Source organism: Chanodichthys erythropterus, chromosome 6 (assembly GCF_024489055.1).
Source record: "Chanodichthys erythropterus isolate Z2021 chromosome 6, ASM2448905v1, whole genome shotgun sequence".
Taxonomy (NCBI): domain Eukaryota; kingdom Metazoa; phylum Chordata; class Actinopteri; order Cypriniformes; family Xenocyprididae; genus Chanodichthys; species Chanodichthys erythropterus.
In genome coordinates this window covers 20,047,111-20,070,000 of record NC_090226.1, presented here as the reverse complement: position 1 = coordinate 20,070,000, position 22,890 = coordinate 20,047,111, and the positions used below count along the sequence as shown (strand labels likewise).

General features: G+C 35.2%; 1 protein-coding gene across 8 annotated transcripts in view; it reads left to right on the top strand.

Annotated features, from left to right (window-relative positions):
- The window catches only part of mcf2l2 (MCF.2 cell line derived transforming sequence-like 2), a 109,593-nt gene that overhangs the window by 76,949 nt on the left and 9,754 nt on the right, over positions 1-22,890 (top strand). For 4 of the 8 annotated variants that reach the window (XM_067388348.1, XM_067388347.1, XM_067388354.1 and 1 more), the window contains exons 16-30: positions 573-639; positions 1,923-2,038; positions 4,881-4,950; positions 5,042-5,134; positions 6,999-7,091; positions 7,340-7,465; positions 7,629-7,850; positions 9,134-9,226; positions 9,797-9,875; positions 10,326-10,380; positions 11,808-11,902; positions 17,211-17,294; positions 20,359-20,430; positions 21,523-21,612; positions 21,869-21,984. In XM_067388348.1, coding sequence (XP_067244449.1) covers positions 573-639; positions 1,923-2,038; positions 4,881-4,950; positions 5,042-5,134; positions 6,999-7,091; positions 7,340-7,465; positions 7,629-7,850; positions 9,134-9,226; positions 9,797-9,875; positions 10,326-10,380; positions 11,808-11,902; positions 17,211-17,294; positions 20,359-20,430; positions 21,523-21,612; positions 21,869-21,984 — 1,471 coding nt within the window. The remainder of the gene's footprint in view (positions 1-572; positions 640-1,922; positions 2,039-4,880; positions 4,951-5,041; positions 5,135-6,998; positions 7,092-7,339; positions 7,466-7,628; positions 7,851-9,133; positions 9,227-9,796; positions 9,876-10,325; positions 10,381-11,807; positions 11,903-17,210; positions 17,295-20,358; positions 20,431-21,522; positions 21,613-21,868; positions 21,985-22,890) is intronic. The other 4 variants (XM_067388351.1, XM_067388352.1, XM_067388353.1 and 1 more) reach the window with 4 other exon arrangements.

Sequence of the window (22,890 nt, the reverse complement as noted above, 5' to 3'; positions counted from 1 at the left end):
CTTTTTAAACATTGGCCAACTTTATCATACGAACAAACTGTGAAAAGAGAGACTTCTTTGACTGGAACATGAAAATTGGGTCATCTGATTCACATAAGCAAGACTGCACCTCAGCACAATAAATTTAATTCATCGGCCATGGTCTGTGTTAGAGGAGAACTACACAAAATAAGATAAAATAAGATCTGATACCTTGAGGGTGTTGAAAGTGTTGGAGGTGGAGGTGGTATATCATCTAGCATTTTAAGGGAAGTTAACAAAATGCGTTGACATTGAGAGCATAGACATGGTTAGTTACTGAATTTCACCTACAAACTAGTTTTGACTCTTGACACAAAGACTGACACCCTTTTGTTTGTTAGCAGTAAATTACGTGGCAATGGGCCAAATTTGCAAAATGCCAAATGATTTAAGTGGAACAGCCATCATCAGACATTTTTAGCTTATTTTCTGTTATTATAAAAATTATTTTACCACCCTTGCCTTAATTAACACGACACTGTCTTTCGTCACACCAATGTGCTGACCTTTATATGACCAAATACTGATGGATTTTTCATCTTTCTCAACAGTCACATAATGAATGAATTGATTGAGACGGAGAGGCTGTACGTGGAAGAGCTGCAGAGCATCATAGAGGTACATACGTGCATGTGAAAATAAAGGAAACGGTAAATGATCTTGTTGCAAGTTTTCTAGCACATCAAAAATACCTAAACTACCCTTCAAAAGTTTAGGGTCAGTATATTATTTATTTATAGAGAAATTAACACTTTTATTCAGAAAGAATGCATAAAATTTATCAAAAGTGACATTAAAGGCATTTACATTGTTACAAAAGTTTTCTATTTCAAATAAATGCTGTTTTTTGAACTTAGAATATTCCTGAAAAAAAGAAATGCATCATGGTTTCCACAACAATATTAAGCGGCACAACTTTTTTCAACATTGATCCAAATCAATTCAACAAACATCCAAATCAGCAAATTAGAATAATTTCTGAAGAATCATGTGACACTGACTGGAATAATGGTGATGAAAATTCAGCTTTAGCTACTATCGCATGAATACATTTTTCCATTTTAGTATATTATTATCAGTGCTGTCATATCGATTAATCGTGATTAATCGCATCTAACATAAAGTTTGTTTACATAATAAACATGCATATATTATATATACTGCATGCGTGTGTGTGTGTGTGGGTGTGTGTGTGTGTGTGTATATATATATATATATATATATATATATATATATATATATATATAAAATATATATACATACACACACACACACACACACACACATATGTATAAATATAAGTGTGTATACACACACAGACATCAGAGACATTGACAGCACTAATTTTAATATTTTAAAACATAATTTATATTAAATTTTGTAATAATTTTTCACAATATTACTGTATTTTTGATCAAATAAATGCAATCTTGATAAGCATAAGTGACTTCTTTCAAAAACATTAAAAAATCAGACTCCGTCCCAACTTTTGAAAGGTTGTGTATACTTAAAAATAAAGTTATTGGTATTTAGTTGTCAAAAAGTGAACACAGTTCATTAAATTAAATTAAACTACACCTCAGCACACACTTCTTAACGACTCAGTTACCCCAAATCTCATACCGATTAATTATTCGAGCTTTCACACATACCTCATATAATTTAATTTTATATTTATTAATAATAAATATTAAATAAATTACTCAAGAGTCCTAGTATTAAAAGTCCTAGTATTTGTGATTTGTCAGAATAATAAAAAAGCATTTGCTAAAAACACACGCGTTCAAATACTCCAAATGTTGTATGTGAAAGCAAGTTAAATCAGATTAAAATCTGTGGTGAAGTGCTGAAATGTGTGACGACTGTTGTGGTTGTGTTTATTTTTGTGTCTGTGACTACAGGGATATGCAGCTGCACTGGATGACCCCGAGCTGATCTACCTGATCCCACCGTCTTTGGAAAACAAGAAGGAAGTACTCTTCGGCAATCTGCCAGAAATCTACGAATTTCACCAGAAGTAAGGAAACTGATTTTCTGACGCATGTTGGAATATCCATCTTAAGGACATGATATGTGATTTCCAGCTGGTCATTAGTTTGTGCAAACCAGCTGATAGCTGACGTGTTGCTTGTCCAAGATGATCTGCCAGCTTGAACCTGAAACCAGCTGCCATGTTCCAAAACACAGCTAATAGCTTGAGCTGGATTTTCCAGCACCCCTTTCCATGTGCCAAACCCTCCCCCAATGTGCTCCCACATTCTTGGAATGACTCTTTGCACAACTGGTTAGGTTTGTTTCTTTTCTTGAGGTTAAACTCCACACCCATTCAAGGAATTAGTTTTGACTACACTTTTTTTTTTTTTGTATATAATGAGTGAAAGAGACACAACAAAGAGTCTGGGTTGGGGGTAGGGGGCTTGTGATATTGGATTGTAAAGTCATTGTTGCTAATAATCCATAGGGGTTACCAGGTCCGTTGTTCTGCTGGCCTCACGCTAGCGATTATTCTTCTAGAGTTCATTGTCTCCTACATGGCATTGAGTTACAGCGAACTCCAGGGATGACAATAACACCCCCCTGAGCTGTGTTGTGTGCCTCTCCATATGCCATTTCCCAGCACCTGTTTCTACTGCATCAATCAGGTGGAAATAAACATGGCACAGCATTGCCCATCATAGCTATAGCCTTGGTTTTGTGGTTGTACAGACACTGAAACACAAGCCTGTCATCATGCCAGTAATGAAAAGTCAGACTTCTCCAAAGGCTTTTGTCTTTGTTGTTGATATTGGATGTTCTGTGTTGATTTGTTTGACAGGGATGAAACGCATATAGGTTTTGCTTAAATAATCATACAAAGGACAATAGAGGGATAGTTCACCCAAAAATGAAAATTCGGTCATTATTTATTCATCCCGTGTTGTTTCCTACCTTTCTGATTTTTTTATTCTGTGCAAAATAATGTTAATGCTATTCTTTCTTTATATTATATTATATTATATTATATTATATTATATTATATTATATTATATTATATTATATTATATTATATTATATTATATTATATTATATTATATTATATTAATTATATTATATTATATTAATTATATTATATTATATTATATTATATTATATTATATTATATTATATTATATTATATTATATTATATTATATTATATTATATTATATTATATTATATTAATTGTATTATATTATATTATATTATATTATATTATATTATATTATATTATATTATATTATATTATATTATATTATATTATATTATATTATATTATATTATATTATATACAGTACAGTCCAAAAGTTTGGAACCACTAAGATTTTTAATGTTTTTAAAAGAAGTTTCGTCTGCTCACCAAGGCTACATTTATTTAATTAAAAATACAGTAAAAACAGTAATATTGTGAAATATTATTACAATTTAAAATAACTGTTTTCTATCTGAATATATTTCACAAAGTAATTTATTCCTGTGATGCAAAGCTGAATTTTCAGCATCATTACTCCAGTCTCAGAAATCATTCTAATATGCTGATCTGCTGCTCAAGAAACATTTAATGTGTACAATTGTACAAAATATTTGTGTACAATATTTTTTTTTCAGGATTATTTGATGAATAGAAAGTTCAAAAGAACAGTGTTTATCTGAAATCTAATCTTTTGTAACATTATAAATGTCTTTACTGCCACTTTTGATTGATTTAATGCATCCTTGCTGAATAAAAGTATTCATTTCTTTAATTTCTTTTCAAAAAAATTTAAATATAAAATACTTACTGACCCCAAACTTTTGAACGGTAGTGTATAATGCTACAGAAGCTTTGTATTTCAGATAAATGCTGTTCTTTTGAACTTTCTATTCATCAAGGAATCCTGAAAAAAAAAGTACACAACTGTTTTCAACATTGAAAATAATCATAAATGTTTATTGAGCAGCAGATCAGCATATTAGAATGATTTCTGAAGGATCATGTGACACTGAAGACTGGAGTAACGATGCTGAAAATTCAGCTTCTCATCACAGGAATAAATTACTTTGTCAAATATATTTAAATAGTACACAGTTATTTTAAATTGTAATAATATTTCACAATATTACTGTTATTTACTGTATTTTTAATTAAATTAATGTAGCCTTGGTGAGCAGACGAAACTTCTTTTAAAAACATTAAAAATCTTAGTGGTTCCAAACTTTTGGACTGTACTGTACATTTATAATTTTTTTCTTGTATGATGTGGCAGTTTTCCAAGTACAATGCACATTTTGAGAACTACAGTATGTGTGCATTTGACCAGGCGCAAGGAGAACTGATCGCGCGCAAGAAAGAGAGAGCGCTTCTGGTCTGTGTCATTCAGCGTGATTCCCCCTATCCTGCCTTCACATGCAGTTAGCAATGTGTGTGTTGTCATCATTAATTTTTCAGTATTTCCACACCTCTGAGGCTTACACTGTTTCTGCTGCTGCCGCCGGTGTCTCTGTGCACGGATATTTCTGTCATTTATGTCACGTGAGGTATCGGTCTTTGGTATCGGGGGTATTTTTACGAGTACAAGTACATGGGCTTGGTATCAGCCCGATACCAATACTGGTATCGGTGTCAGTGCATCCCTAATTATATTATCTACTTTTATGGTGCTTCTTTGTGATTTTTTCGGAGCAGTGAGAACTTTCTGCCTTCATTGCTTTTCATTGAAAGAAAAAGCCTAATGCATTTAGAAAAACATTAGGGAGTGCTCTTTTTCTACCCATCTCACAGTTTCCATGCCAGTTGACCGCTCAGTTCCATTAGCTTCTTTATTTTGTTTCTGTACTCATTTTTTCCATCTATTGTTTTGACAGGACATTTCTTAAAGAGTTGGAAAATTCTGCAGAAAAGCCAGAGTTGGTAGGAATATGCTTTTTGAAGCGGGTGAGTGACATCATGGAAATGTGGTTTGAGATACAGTACAACTATAGTATGTGAAATGAGATCTTAACGCTTGTCATTTGCTGTCTTACAGAAGGAAGAGTTACAGATTTATGAGAAATATTGCCAGAATAAGCCACGCTCTGAGGCTCTGTGGCGGCAGTGTGGGGACAGTATGTTCTTTCAGGTGATGCCTATATATACATCATTCAAAAGTTTGGGGTTGGAAAGATTTTCCCCAAAAAAGTACAAAAATTATAGTTATCCAATGTGCGAGTGAAGTCAGTAAAGGCCCGTTCACACCAAGAACGATAACTATAAAGATAATTATAACGACAAAAATATTATTACAATAACAGTCTGTTCATTCTAAGCTCACGCGCTGCAGTGTGTACAACATGTTTTTGCTGTTCTTGTTGCATTTACGCGGCTTTAACCAGCAGATGTCCTCAGCATGCTATGTTTCAAGTCAATAGCTAGTGTAATCGATCTAATCTAACAGTGAATTTACCTGACAAAGTTAATATAGAGGAATAAAAACGCCTAGTCTTTCTCATTGCAACTTCAAAGGAAGCAAGACAATGTTGTCGAAACTAGCGCTGGATACCTGAGGTAATTTTATGGTACACTGTTTGCTAGCCTAGCATAGGCTAATGAACTCATCGTTAATACTTCACTCTATTTATTCCGAGGGTATGACGATTGTTTTCCATATATCCATTTTCTTTAAAATATATTATTTAAAGGGCGATTAACTTCTCCACAATGCTGTCTGCCATTTTAAAATAAAGGTGCAATATGTACGATTTTTGCAGTAAAATATCCAAAAACCACTAGGCCAGCGTTATATATTTTGTTCACTTGAGTACTTATAATATCCCAAATGTTTTTAACTATTTGTAAATCGTGAGAAAATTGCAATTTTAACCAAGGCTCCGGGACGTGTGAGGAGTCGCCTGTCAATTGCGTCATACCCGTGTTAGCCTCGGTTTCTGGTTTTATTTTGTAGAAACCATGGAAACACCAAAGACGCTTTAATATATTATACGTTTTAATAGACAAGAGAACAACTGTTTTGATATATTTATAGACAGAAAATTAATTGTTGTTATATAGCTCAACATGTTTAGACTTATTGTATAAAATAAATCAAATTTTCTTAATTTTTTTTGCGAGTACCATGCTTTACCATGACTCAGAGAAAAACACTATTTTGTCAAGTAGCTAACATAGCATAATCAGATGCAGCTTTATTTTTATTAACAGTAATACAGAATTTTCTTCATCATACAATACATTTTAAAATTAAATGCATGCCATTTATCAACACAAGCCATCCAGCATTTAATATGATGTTCTAAAATCAATCTGTCTTACTGCAGTGTGCAAAAAGTGTCTCAACGCACAGAGTAACATTATAACATTTTCAACACATTCAAATGTATCTAATATGATAAACAGAGCTGCGTTACCTCATACTCATGACCTGAAAAGCGGAAGCGCCACTGGCGACTGTGTTATAATAAAACTTCCACTGCTCGTGAGGCATGTGTTGCACAATCTCTCCAGCGGCCTCGTTCAGCTCCCTCAACACTTGGTCCTGCTCTGCTTACAGTAATGTTAATAATCATGAACATGAGTTCTTCCCGAGTCCTATCCCTATTCTTTTGCACCGTCCGTTGAGGTGAAGTCCACATGTCCCAAGATTCCGCACTCAAACTTCATCAAGCTACGCCTTTGTTTTGAAAAGGCCTCTAGCGACCTCTAGCGGACAGAAAATATTACATACTGCATCTTTAAATTAGAATGGATTCTGATGGTCAGTGTTCCTCTGTATCCTCATGCGGTGTGGACAGTGCTATTCTTTTATACTTAGATCGATTTTTAAAACTATATCTTTATCGTTATCTTTATAGTTATTATTCTTGGTGTGAACGGTAAGTTTTAGTCCAATGCGATAACATCAAACTAACATTTAGGAAAATTTAAAATGGACACAAACACAACATAAGGGTTAATGATTTTTTATTTATTTATTTTTCTTAATATAGGAGTGTCAGAAAAGGTTGGACCACAAGCTTTCTTTAGATGCGTATCTGCTAAAGCCTGTGCAGAGAATCACCAAGTACCAACTGATGTTAAAGGTAAGTCTTTCAATCTTATACTAGTTTGTTTGTATATTAAGGTGATGACCTCTCAATTGTCTTTTACTGTTTTTAAACTAATACACTAACTTTTAGCTATTTTACATGTAAAATGAAACTGATTAATCCTTTTATGAAGCTATTTTCCTTCAGGGGACCACAAAAGGCACAATACTGGATATGGGGATTATTTGAGTTTTGATAGTTATATCACTGAACCTATTTTCTTCACTCTGCTCATTTTACAGGAGATGCTGAAGTGCAGTAAGAACTCAGAGGGCACCGCTGAGCTGGAGGAAGCTCTGGCCACAATGCTAGACATCATCAAATCAGTCAATGACTCCATGCATCAGATCGCCATCACTGGTTTTGAGGTTTTTGGACATTCGATTATTTTTATTTCAACAGTTTACATGTTAAGCAGATATAGTATGTGAAGGTCAATATTTGGTCATTATGAAGCCTCTTTTGTGTGTGTGCTAATGTAAATCTGGTGTGTGATTTTGTTTGTGCCTGTTATATGCTTGTGTCTTTCAGGGCAATCTGAATGATTTGGGAAAACTGCTCATGCAGGGCTCGTTTAACGTTTGGACAGACCATAAGAAAGGTCACAGTAAAGTGAAGGACTTGGCACGCTTCAAACCCATGCAGAGACATCTCTTTCTGTACCACAAAATCCTTTTGTTCTGCAAGAAACGTGAGGAGACGTCTGATGGTCATGAGAAATCCCCTTCCTACAGTTTCAAGCACTCATTAAAGGTGGGACAGACACCATCACTGACTGCAAAGTATCTGCATCTCAAAGACAAAGTAGCAAAATGGTTTACATCTGGCTGTACAGAATGAGCCTTATTTACTCTGACGGCATTTTTTCTTTATGTTTTGTAGTAACTTCCTATTTGCTGTAATGTGTTACCTCAAGATAGATCAGTGGTTAAAGATACGCGTTAACTTATTTAATTAGTTATGGGAAAAATAACGCATTAAAATTATTAACGCACCCACCCAGCCCTAGACCTACGTGGTTCATCTTACTTTTCATAATGTTGATTGGTGACGAACATGAAGCAGGGCAACAACTCACTGCGTAATGGAGCCTAATATGCAGTTATATGTTCCTAAAATTGACACTGTATGAGTTTTTGTCTTATATTTTTTTCATAATATAGTTAAGCAATATCACACGAGCAACGAGCGCATTAGCCTATCACACGATGTCACATGCTGTTTTTGTCCCGAATAGCACGAGTGCAAATGTGATATTGGTTTTATATAACAGTTCAATAAATAACAAGTAAATATTGTATTATATAGGCTATTTTAGACACAATATTGTCTGCTTTTGCTCAGTTTTGCAAATTAAAAATTACCCATAAAGCCAGACCAGAACTGTTGTGCAACCCTGAGCAACACCCAGCTTTGATTCGTTTCTGAATGTATCCGTGTTTTGAGCGAATCAATCTAAGTAGAACTAATGATTCAATGTATATATATGAGTAAGTCATTGAGTCATTCATTTATTCGATTCTTTCAAACGGCTGATTCATTCAGGAATGACATAATTGGCTCTCTTTATGAATGGGCCATTGAATCATTGGTTCTCAATCTAAGTATATATATATATATTAATGAAAAATCTAGGTATAGTTCACCCAAAAATGAAAATTTTCATCATTCACCCTCATGGCCGTTGAAGCCTAAAAGATGATCTGTAATAAATTTGATGTTAAATCAAATAAAAAAAATATATATTCTAAAGCTTTTTGTAATGTCTATTTGATGGTTTTCTTTGATGTGCGATTAATTTGAATAATAACCATATTGTTTACATTTTTTTATAACATATATATATATATATATATATATATATATATATATATGTATATATATATATATATATATATATATATATATATATATATATATATATAAATTCAAAAGTTTATTATTGTACTTTTTTAATATATATATATATATATATATATATATATATATATACAGTTGATCAGATGAAAAAATTATCAATGTTGTGCTTTTTTCAGATGAGCTCAGTGGGAATCACAGAAAATGTAAAGGGAGACATTAAGAAGTTTGAAATCTGGTACAATGGCCGAGAGGAAGTTTACATCGTTCAGGTACTGACTAATGGCACAGGAACATTGTGACACAAAATTGTGTTCTGAGTATACGCTGTGGGACCCCTGCAGAAAAATCCAGCATTGCTGGTCATCTTAAGGGATGATTTGCATTCTGGGAGCAGTATGGGATGGTAGTTGCTGGTCTCCAGCATGGGTAGCAGGAGTTCTGGTGGACCAGCTACACCAGCTCAGTTTTGCTTGAGAACAACATGATTATGGTGGTCCACTACAGCTAGAACAGCACTCTAACTAGCATAAACTAGCCTGGATCAATATGAGATTCATGTTGTTTATGCTGGATTTTTCAGCAGGGTAGTCTGTGAAAATGTTTCTGGTGACCAAATGTGAGTCTGTTATTATATTATATGGTGTCTGTTGTGGCTGTGGTTTGTTGTGAATGTTCCTGGGTAATTTGTAGATGCCCTGCCAGCCTTATTGTATTATCTATCCATGTTGTTGTCGAATGGCATCCTGTTGTTCCATGTCTTGGCCATGAGAGGGAACTGTTGTCCCGTAGCAGGAAGGTTCCCACTGTCATAGCATATGTCTTTTCCTGTATTCTGTTAGGCTCCTTCCATGGAAGTTAAGAACACATGGGTGTCAGAGATCCGCAAAGTCTTAACAAGCCAGCTGGAGGCCTGCCGAGGTATTTCTGAGCAAAAGCTCCTAAACCTCATCACACAACCCTAGTCTGGTAAAAATAAAACTTTAACTAACTTGATGCAAATTATCCAGGAAGAAACATGATCCAACTAAAATGTAAAACCAAAATTAATTGTAAACTGACAATGACAGACTTAAATAACCTCACCCTTTAAACTAATATTTTTTTTTTCTTTTTGTATCGTTATCCTGTAAAACCTGTTTATACAGTTTGTGCTTAGAAACCCAAAGAGAGCTTGTGATGTGGGTCTTTCTGATAGAGAAGGCATGATGTTATCTGAAGTTTTTAGTTTTCATGGTTGTTTAGTAAAGGTAGTGAAGTGGGCATCAAAGACCAAACAAATCCTGAGGTGTTTTCTGTGGTATCACCTGAATACAGTATTCAGTATGTGTACATAGCCTCTGTCTGACCCTCCTCTCTATTATTGAACAGAAGCCAGTCAACTCCATCAGAAGATTACAGAGAACATCTACCATGCTCCCATGAGGTACTTTTTGCAAGTTTGTTTGTGTGTGTAGACTGGGTAAACCCAGCCTGATCTGCCGGCGATTTGATTTCGCCCGACAACTCAGTCTGGAAACCCGTACATTCATTTCTACTGCTTCTGCTGTTACACTTTTGCGGGAATCAATCACAGAATGGCTTATCCACCTTGCTCGCTATTGGCGGGTATAACACGATGACGATAGAGAAGCGTCAGCAAGCACGACCGTCAATCCAATTCCTTTTAACCTCTCGACGATGCTGAATGACTTCTTTAGTTTAGCAAACAAATCGCTCGAGTGGGTGTAAATACCACTCACTTTCATGTTTTTTTTTTTTTTTGCACAACCTGCAAAAATCGCTCGATGCCATTGCTGCTTCTGCAAACCGCTGATCAATGCTACAAACCAATACAAACTAAACCTGTCTGGAGTTTTCGCGTTGCTCTGCAAAGTATGTCACCCGGATCGTTGATCTGATTGGTTGAAGGACTATCCAATTGCGTGAATAATGCTCGTTGATCACGCCTCTTGTGCAGGAGAAAATACATACAGACTCCCCAGACCAATGTTCAGTTTTAAATTGAGCTTGGTCTGGTGATAGCCAGACAAATGTGTGTGGTCATATGTACTTAAAAATGTGTGAAATGTCATAACTTAGATTATGCAAATCTGCAAACAAATGATGCTCAACCTATTTGTATAACTGTTTCAATTTGCTTTTAACTAAATGCCCCCAACATGTTTTTTAGTGAGTGTACTGTATAAAGACAACTTCCCTTATGTTCACACAGATGTTCTATTTGTGTAACCACGTATGCACTTTTACAGTATGTACTTAAAGGGATAGCCCAAAATGAAAATTCTGTGATTTTTTTACTCACCCTCAAGTAAACCTGCATGAATTTCTTTCTTATGTTGAATATAAAGTAAGATATTTTGAAGAATGTTGATAACCCAACAGTTGCTGGTCCACATTGACTTCCATAGTATAGAGAGGGGAAAAAAAGAAGAAAAAGAGGACAAACATTCTTCTTTTGTGTTCAGCACACGTAAGAAATTAATACAGGTTTTAAAACTACTTTCATTTTTGGGTGAACTATCCCTTTAAATCATTCTAATATACTGATTTGGTGCTCAAGAAACATTTCTTATTATTGTTGAAAACAGTTGTGCTACACACACACACATATATACACACACACACATATATATATATATATATATATATATATATATATATATATATATATATATATATATGTATAACCACTTGGTTTGCTATTTGGTTATTTTATGCAATGACATTCATAAATTTTTTTAAGTGTGGTCTAAGTGTTGAAATACTGTATAATACATATGCATATTTTTGTGACATTTGCATATATTTTTCGCCATTGCGTTCAGCTGACTTTGCTTTTTTTTTTTACAGATATATGCGCAAAACAGCTCTCCGACAGTCAGACTCTTCTAGTCCTGAAACAGGCTACAGACGTGACACAGGCCCAAATATGCGTCAGAAACGAGGTGAGAGCCCTTATAAATCTCACACCTCACACCAATCAGCACTATTCGTCCTACAGAGCCTGCAGCGGTCAACAAGCACTCTGGATTTGTGGTCATTTGTAGAGATAGTCTATTTATCACAGAGTGTTGTCTGTCTTCCTCTTTCCTGCTTACTTTTTAACCATTTAGTGCATTTTCTTTAATTAGGCCATTATCTCTAATCTCTGCTGTAATGGCTGTAAAATTGCCAGTGGGTAATTGGTTACTGGTAAGCACTTCAAAGCTTCATTCCCCTCGGTGAGGTGATTTGAGATCAGTAAAAATGTGGTTAACATCTGCATGAGCGTGATGAATCTTCCACTCTTCGGTTGGTCTGACCTGGACTGCTCCCATGTACCTCACCTGTGTTTGTAGACTGAGGGATGGTTCGGGGTAAATATCGCTCAGTTTGGTCTTACAGTCCTGTCAGGTTGCAGATTTTGAATGAGTAAAGGATTGTGACAGGTGTTTAGTTCCTCTGAGGATAAAAGTCCTCTGTGTGCTGACCTGACAAAACCCAGCCTGGAGGCAGTGCTGTGTTCAACTGCAGCAGAGGATTACGAGTCTCTGACCTGAGCTGGAGATGTTTTACACTCATAAATCACAAACTGTGGTTACCCCATGTTTTTTTTTTAAAGCCAATGCCAATGCAATATCTACAGAGCATAATATAATATAATGCAGATATTATACAATCTATTGACACAAATCAACACTTATTTACTCAGAAATTCTACATATTTTTTATATTATTATCTGTTTCAATATATACTAAACATATTTGTTATCTATGGTACTTCAGGCTGTAGAGAAAAAGTATTGTGCTATTAATGTGCTACTAATACTCCGGGAAATCCAAAATATGGATGAGTTACACTGCCATTCAAAAACCTTGGTGTTAAGCTTCTGCTCACCAAGACTGCATTTATTGGATCAAAAATACAGTAAAAACAGTAATACTGTGAAATATTATTACAATTTAAAATAACAGTTTTATATTTTAATATATTAAAAAACAAGAAAATCCCGCACACTATCAACTTGCAAAGCAATAAAAAGGTACTTTATTAGCAACGTTTCGATCGTAAGATCTTCATCAGGCATAAACATTGTATTCAAACTCCATTGTATTTAAAACAACATGACAAATCAAAAGAATCATCAATATCCAATCAAGATTAGGGATTGAATAATCATTAACACCACATCACATTGTTAACTCGACAATTGCATAGTAAAATAGAATATATGTATATATATATATATATATATATATATATATATATATATATATATATATATATATAAAGGGATATTATTAATGATATCATATATGTAATGATCATATTTCATAACATCACATTAAATAATGCTTCATCATTCATACCATAGACTGTAAAAAAAGATGGACGACGCGACGCTGCTTCCTTCCATTGTAATGAACTGAGGCCAAAATGGCTGACGATGGGCACTGATATGTACACGCAAAAACGTCATAAAAAAAAAAAGGTTTGCAACCTGGGCATGCGCAGAAGGTATCGTCCGTGGAACCGGAGGCTGAGCCGCTGTATCAAACTTCCGCCCAGACGACTGTGTCATCATTCATGTATTTTACATAGACTATAAAAATTATACACAATTTAAAATTCTACGTATAAAATAATAGGCTATTCTGTTTCTAGAGCAATAATATTTTTGAGACAGCAAATTCAGTAGATAAACTCAACATAATATGCCACTAGAAACAACTCTAAATCGTCAGAAACGGTCCTGCCATTTTAAATCAAGTTCAACTAACATTACAGGAGATCGACTGCAGTAATTAGAGTAGGCTATCATTAGTTTTGTCCTGCTAATTATTATTTTATACCCATAAAAATAATAAGTAACTGCCAGATAACAATCACTGCTTTTTCCCAACATGGTTAACATCAGGTGTGTTATCTTAACTAATAACATTTATTAATTAGCTTATAACGCCCACATTTGATGTTACAGAAAAAAAGTTCAGTGATCCGTCAGATCCTGTAGGTCACTTAGTACAGTTTACTGCTGAACAACTCATTTTGTTGGTGTTAAATAACAAAGAAATCGAAAATTAACAGTTAATACATCTTCAATCTCCCCTCGAAGCTCCGACAGTCCTCAGACAAGCTGTCAATCAACTTCGAATCATGACGACACGCCCCGTTTTTATAGCATCAAATTGCTAGCTAAAATCTAAATCATCACAAAAACGAACAATTGAATATATATCAGCATGATAACATTTACCTTAAATGACCAAAACCATCTTTCAGAAAGTTTTATTTGAAGCAGAATTTATTTTTAAGTTTTCACTGAAGTCTCATTCGACTGCAATGAGAGGGCGGGGTTTATGACCTGTACTGCATCCAGCCTCCAGGGGGCGATCAAAGAGCCCGCAGCTTCACTTTTCAGGACGTATGAGACACACCCGATTCATACCCATAGGTGATAAAGTCTGAAGAGTAAAAATACAGAACAATTCACGTCTCTGTAAGAGCAATTCAATATCGCCCCTCTAGATGGCACACTCACTTTCTCAATCCCACAGAAGCGTAAGGAGGAAACATCATGATTAAAAGATAAAAAATGGGCAGCGACTGGATAGTTAACATCTTTTCTTCTAATAGAACTTTTATGTTCACTAATTCTTTGTTTTAAATGACGTGAAGTTTTTCCCACATAGCCCAAGCCACTAGGACACCGAATCAGATAAATAACGTGTGTAGACACACAAGTGATAACAGAATGAATACCATATTTCTTCCCAGTTCTAGGATGAGAAAAGAATGAGGTTTTAGTTGTATTGTTACACTGCGCACAATTACCACAGCGATAATTTCCATTTTGTATTGGACTAATTCATTTCTGAGAGGACCTAGCGATGCCACTTTGAAAACGAGCGTGTACTACATGATCTTTTAGGTTTTTCGCTCGTTTAAATACAGTCAATGGAGGGTGTCGGAAAATTGTGCTCAGGTCAGGATCAGAAGACAATAAATACCAATATTTTTTAAAAATGGATTGCATCAAATATGACTTAGAAGAAAACGGTTGTAATAAAAGTAAATGAATGCTTTTTCACTTTTCTTGACCTCTTTTTTTAACAGAATGTGTCTTTTGAAAAGTAGTGCTGAATGCTACCCTCTATCTAAAAATGTCTTTTTCATCATTTCCGATTTTTCAATAAAATCTAAATATCAGTATTTATTGTCTTCTGATCCTGAACTGAGCACAATTTTCCGACACCCTTCCTACTTCTTCTTTCTGATGAACACAATTGGAGAATTTATTTATTTATTTAATAAATGTATTTATTTATTTATTTAATAAATATCCTGACGCCTCTGAGCTTTATAATGGCAGTGAGCGAGATCAATGAGTATGAGCTGAAGAAAAAAAATTCTATCCACATCCATAATCCCCCCCGGAGCCGTGTGGAGTGTGTTTATGATGGATGGATGTGGATGGAAACACTTTCTTCAGTTCATACTCGTTGGTATTGCTCACTGCCATTATAAAGCTCGGATGCGTCAGGATATTTATTAATATTTCTCCGATTGTGTTCGTCTGAAAGAAGAAAGTCATGTACACCTTGGGGTGAGTAAAGCTTGGGGTAATTTTTATTTGAAAGTGAACTAATCCTTTTATAAGCTTTTTGTTTGCAATTAAAAGATATATGCTTTTGTATGTAGGAGGAGACGTAACACCCAATATCACCAGAAAAGGGTTAGACAGCATATTTGGGCTGAAAGTTTATTTCATGACAGATCCTTCTTGCTCTTGTTTCCCTGCTGTTAACCTCGCATTTCCTACCTGCTGCTTTCACTGCAGTCCTCTCCTCCTCTCCTCTCATAGCTGACGCTTCAGCCAGCCTCGGCTCAGAGCGATCTGCTCTTGCTAGAAAGCGTTTCACCTTACAGGGCCTGTCAAACCGCAGGTCTCTTCCCGCAGGTAATGGCACAGCATCATGGCTCATCTCTGTTTGGACTCATCTGTCATCTCATTTTGATGTGTGCCTGTTGTCCCTGTTGTTAAAATTCATCGTCATCACTCTCTGTCAGCTGTCTCTGAGATCACTTATTGCCTTTTTTCTGAAGTGAGTGACTTCTGAAAGGAATGTGGGAACCTCAAGAGCTTTGTCATCGTAGAACGTTCAAATTCTCAGAGGAATCTGAATTGTGTGCAAAGCAGGTCAGCCTCTGCTGAAGACAACAGAAGAACTCAGATACTTTAAGCTCAAGCAGACGTCATAATGTAGTGTTACACTGAGCTTACACTATTCTCTTGACATTTTCAAAACAGTGTTGGCATTTTTGAGTAGGACGTTTCTAATTCATAGGTACCATTGACTTGAATTGTGAATCTATCTATCTATCTATCTATCTATCTATCTATCTATCTATCTATCTATCTATCTATCTATCTATCTATCTATCTATCTATCTATCTATCTATCTATCTATCTATCTATCTATCTATCTATCTATCTATCTATCTATCTATCTATCTATCTATCTATCTATCTATCTATCTATCTGTCTGTCTGTCTGTATGTCTTTCTGTCTATCTATCTATCTATCTATCTGTCTGTCTGTCTGTCTGTCTGTCTGTCTGTCTGTCTGTCTATGTTTCTGTCTATTTTTCTGTCTGTCTGTCTGTCTGTCTGTCTGTCTGTCTGTCTGTCTGTCTGTCTGTCTGTCTGTCTGTCTGTCTATCTATCTATCTATCTATCTATCTATCTATCTATCTATCTATCTATCTATCTATCTATCTATCTATCTATCTATCTATCTATCTATCTATCTATCTATCTATCTATCTATCTATCTATCTATCTATCTATCTATCTATCTATCTATTTTCAATTTATTTTAATTCTACATCTTCCAAATACGTCCATTGTCATTCTCTGCTATCCTTTTTACTTCCTTTTGTGTTGAAATAAACATCTGACTTCTTACCACCTAGTAGATGGGAAAGTACAGAGAGAGATCAACAGGAAAGTAGTGATAGAGAGAGCAGGAAATGATTAAGTATTATATATAAATAAATATATTAAATTTATTAAGTATTAAGAAATGATGTGAGTCTTGATCTCTGCCACCCTCATGAGAACCCACTCAACATGTCAGAGAATGTGCACTAACATCCATCTCCTTAAATGTGGCTTCTTCAAATGAACCCCCGTCTCTCATTTCACCAACTTCATCCTGTTTTCTCTTAAATCAGACTAACATTTAACCATACCTGCCTTTCACTTCAGAACCCGCACCTAAGGAGACTGAAGTCACACGGCGCTTTTCTTTAGCCTCAACCGTCAGTTCCACCTCTGCACCACGCATTAAAGGTACAAAAACTGCTTGTGTGGTTTTACTTGCATGCATGATCACATCTGAACACTTATCTGAACTAACATTTACTTCATAATGTACATAATGTACATAATTTAACTTAACAGCGTTAAGTTAAAGAAGGCAAACTTTATAGTTCAACTGAACTGCGCATTATGCATTTTAGATGCATTATGCTTGCTCCCTGCATGCAACAAATGCACGTCCTTGAATTAGCAGGGATTTCTACCATATTTAATTCAGCTACTTGGGTAATGTCAGTGATATGACATACACGGATCAGGCATAACATTATGACCACTGACAGGTAAAGTGAATAACACTGATTATCTCTTTATCATGGCACCTGTTATTGGTTGGGATATATTAGGCAGCAAGTTAACGTTTTGTCCTCAAAGTTGATGTGTTCGAAGCAGGAAAAATGGGTAAGAATTTTAGTGAGTTTGACAAGGGCCAAATTGTGATGGCTAGACGACTGGGTCAGAGCATCTCCAAAACTGCAGCTCTTGTGGGGTGTTCCCGGTCTGCAGTGGTCAGTATCTATTAAAAGTGGTCCAAGGAAGGAACAGTGGTGAACCGGCAACAGGGTCATGGGCGGCCAAGGCTCATTGATGCACGTGGGGAACGAAGGCTGGCCCATGTGGTCCGATCCAACAGATCTACTGTAGCTCACATTGCTCTAGAAGTTAATGCTGGTTCTGATAGAAAGGTGTCAGAATACACAGTGCATTGCAGTGTGATGCTTTGGGCAATGTTCTGCTGGGAAATCTTGGGTCCTGCCATCCATGTGGATGTTACTTTAACACGTACCACCTACCTAAGCATTGTTGCAGACCATGTACACCCTTTCATGGAAAGGTATTCCCTGGTGGCTGTGGCCTCTTTCAGCAGGATAATGCACCCTGCCACAAAGCAAAAATGGTTCAGGAATGGTTTGAGGAGCACAACAATGAGTTTGAGGTTTTGACTTGACCTCCAGATTCCCCAGATCTCAATCCAATCCAGCATCTGTATGATGTGCTGAACAAACAAGTCCGATTCATGGAGGCTCCACCTCACAACTTACAGGACTTAAAGGATCTGCTGCTAACATCTTGGTGCCAGATACCACAGCATACCTTCAGGGGTCTAGTGGAGTCCATGCCTTGACGGGTCATGGCTGTTTTGGCAGCAAAAGTGGGACCAACACAATATTAGGAAGGTGGTCATAATGTTATGCCTGATCGGTGTATTTCAGAAATGTGTCAAAAGGACAATTTAAAATTAGTCAGAGGTATAAAGATTTATCTTAATATATTTATAAGCAAAGCTCTGCTGCTAAAGAGCTCACGCTTGCTGTAGCTTTTAACTTTCTGTTCACACATGTGCAGTAGTGGAATGGTCCACTCTAATCCATGATATGGGGATATATATATATATATATATATATATATATATATATATATATATATATATATATATATATATATATATATCTATATATAAAATATATATATATATATATTTTTTTTTTTTTTTATATAGGGTTCTGGGTGTCTGATGAGGCCCCAAGCAACTGCTTACCTCGCTTGTGGGTTAAGTCTTCCCCTGCATGCCATGTTGCAGTGTTCAAGTTTGCTGCATTGCACTGTTTCAAATCTTTTTGATAAAGCTCCTTTGATGGCCATTACAATACCAAAATTTCCAAAAAGTAGTTACAGTTCCGGTGAAATTTGATGATTCTTAAAGCTGCTGTCCGTGGTTTTTGGCCCTCTAGCGGTTAATAAACAGAACTGCACGTGTCTTGCGGAGGAACATTCTAGCCGGAGCTACTTTTCTCCATGTATGTCTATGGCGAGTCACGCAGTTACTGTGATACTCTGCGGCGAGTCCTACCAGTCTGGTCTGAAATAGTCAGAATATAAACACTTATTATAAATGCACCATAAGGATTCAGGATAAGACAAAAACACGGTTTAGAAAATGGATTCATGTTGTATATTCTCATTATATAATTTTTGACTGCAGCTTTAATAGAGATTTAATATAGATTTAATTTGTCAATTAAATATGTATTTTATTTAGCTAATTGGCTGTTTACTATTAATTTTCATTGTATTGTTATTTGATTCATATATACACTACGGGGGCAGTCGTAGTAATATATTTTTAAATGTAATTTATTATTTAATAGGAATTTGAATTGAATTTTCAGCATCATTACTCCAGTCTTCAGTGTCACATGATCCTTCAGAAATCATAATATGCTGATTTGATGCTCAGGAAACAGAAATCTTTTGAACATGATAAAAGTCTTTATTGTCACTTTTGATCAATTTAATGCTAAATAAAAAAAATATATTTCTTCTTCTTAAAAAAAAAAAAAAAAAAAAAAAAAAGGTACTGACCCCAAATTTTACATGCAAGCATTTACAAGAAAGCAGCCACTTGTCAGTCAAAGAGCTATTCAAATTTTGGCAGTATTCGATTCTGTCGATACTACTACAGGTCCAGCCTGCAGGGGGGGCTGGGTGGGCCTGTCCCACCTATTCAGTGGCTTAGCACCTTGGCAACCCAACTCTCTGGCCCACCCTGAAAGTCCTGTAGCCCACCTAACACCTCCTTAGAACTGAAACTGGGCTTTCCACACAGAAACTGGCATTGTTACATTTTTGGTATTTTACTATCAACCTTTGACATCCCAAGCTCCTTCATTACACCTCGTATAAAAGGTTTGAAATGCGTAGAATCAAACTGTGCACTTTGTAGCAAATGAATCCCCTAAAAAACATGAAGAGACAGCTGCACTGAATAATAAATACTGACTCTTGATAAGCTGACATTTGGGATGTGGCATGACATTTAACAGTGAAGCCCCACTGTGCAGCTCTGAGAATATAGATGCACATGAGCCTTTTGTTTCTTGTGGTCCCATTATTCTCTTTTATTGTGATGAAAGCATTGCAACTGGAGGGCAATAATGAAAAATTATTGTGATTATTAATCTTGGATGGATAGGTTGAAAGAATGTGATATATGAGCTAGACTTCTTTTCTAAAAGAAATGCATGTTTGTGCTTAGTTCCTCTCTCCGCTAGCCTTAAGAGCAAGAGGCATCAGATCAAGAGCGACCCTACACCATTTGGCTATGAAGGTACCACATGGAAAGCACGGCATGTTGCATGCTGAAAATTGTCCTTGTAAGATGTTTTTTGGTTTGCTTGTTTTTATTCAATTATTGTTTATAGTAAGAGGCCAGATGATTTTTATTCAAAGTGACAGGACACTTTTTGCCAGGAAAGATGTTTTGGAAAAATTACCATGTGATCTTACAAAAACTTTTCAGTTTCAGGGTCACCTCTATTGGGACCTGAACCTGAGACCTTTTGGTTTACATCCATTAACAGGGCTCTAAAAAAAAGTTTATTTTAATTTTTAAATATAATTTTTTTTTTTTATATTTTCTATATATATATATATATATATATATATATATATATATATATATATATATATATATATATATATATATATATATATATATATATATATGGCATAATTATTTTTTTACATGCATTTATCATTTTATAAAATGTATTATTATTAATATTAATAATAATAATAATTTTTTTAATTTATACTTTATATACATTCTTTAATTCAAAATATATTTCTTGCATGTTAATATTTATTTGAACTTTTTCATTATTTGTTTTTCATTGAATATTAAGTTTTCTTTCTAAAAAAAAATGCAAGAACAGTTTGAAATTATACAGTTATTATAATTATACAAGAAAATGTTCAGTGTTCAAAAACACTGAAAAAAATAATGGCAAACATGGCCAACCAATACTGATTTGTAATTTCCAACTGATACAGATGCTACCAAGACTTGCAGTTTTGAAAAATCCTTATCTGTTGTTGAGCCTGCATTAATCTAGCAGATTTCATGCTTGTTTTTTATCTATTCTGATTTCAAGTGTTTACGCTTGCGCTGTGGTGTTGTGGTGGTGGTTTTCAGCTCATGTCAAGTGTGTGTATCAACTTCCAAATCTATAGTTTCCCTCTGTTTTGTGCTCTATCTCTGATAAATTGGTGTGTAAGTTTCAACAGGTGCGAGAGACTTCCTGTTGCTTTTTTTTTTTTTTTTTTTTTTGACTGGTGCATGATAATGTGAGGTTTCGTTTCACATGCAGTGCTACCATTATGGAGATCATGTTTGATGAAACAGTGAATTTTCTCACAGACACCATGCGAGGTGCACATCCCACTGAGAGCAAAAGTAAAGGTACCGTCGGTACCAAGCCCGCTGTGCCGAGGTCTGCGTCTCAACCAGGTAATCATGTGAAAAAAGGCAGCGATGTGCCAATCATATCGGGTTCTCTCGGGTGTTTTTGTCTATTTTCATTCCTCATTCGATGCCTGACAGTGACAGAAACAGTCAGAGTTATTTTCATTGAGTGCTTCAACATCTTGTCTACCTTTCACAGAAGATTTCTCCGGAAAACTCACGCACTAGACTATTCCCTGTGTGTCATCTCTCATAATTTTTTTTTACTGAATGATGTTAACTCTTGTGTACAATTTTCCAGGATGGAGTCAACGGCGTCTGCCATCAATGGATGCTGAGGATTTTGAGACCATTCCTTCTAGTGCTGAAGAACTCTCCATTTCCTCAGATGGAGAAGATGAAGGACATAACAAAAATGTAAATGACTTCATCCTCATTTTGTCCACATATCTCACCTTCCAAATTTGGAATTTACTCTCATTCCATCGCTCATGCACATGCTTTTTCACATTTATTGACTCTCATGTCCCTATGTTGAGAGAAATAAAATGCAGAGTGTTGTGTGCGCTGTGTGAACTTGAAGGTTATTGTAGTTCTAGATTAAATGTGAACATGCATTTACTCATCTCACTTGCACAATAACATTCAGTTTTCCTCAAAATGAATAAAAACAGTAAAATGCAATCTCAGAATTGAATGCAAACCTGTAATAATGAACTATATTAAATTAAACAAATATACCTTATGTATCTAATCTCACTTTACTAACCAATGTCTGACATTCAATGATCTAATTCAACCATACCAAAAAGCAAAAATTACTTTAGATTAGATTTAGAAATAGTATCCCGTATCCTATTCTTCTTTAATCCTGCATTGCAGCACTGCTGAAAGGTTTGTTTGTTTGTTTGAGCTGCGCCCTCTACTGTACTGGCATAAATATGAATTACTTCAGCCTGAGGCTTATTCATTTCACTTTTGATGTGAAAGTGCTTTAACATTTGCATTAAATATTCACAATACATTAAACATTCACACACATTAAATATATAAGTAGAATATTATGTTTTCTTTTTAAGAAATTGGCAAGAATACCCATAGTTTAAAATGATGCAGTTTAAACTATTTTAATCCCAAATAATTTTTGAAAAATTGTCCACTGTCATTTAGACCTCACTGACTTGCAAAATGTCATCTTTTTCAAAATATCTACCACAGAAGAAACAGAAAGAAGAGGTTTGGAATGGCATTAGTTTGAGTAAATTATAACCAAATTTTCACCTTTGGTTTAACTATCCCTTAAAAAGTTAAAAAAAAAGAGAG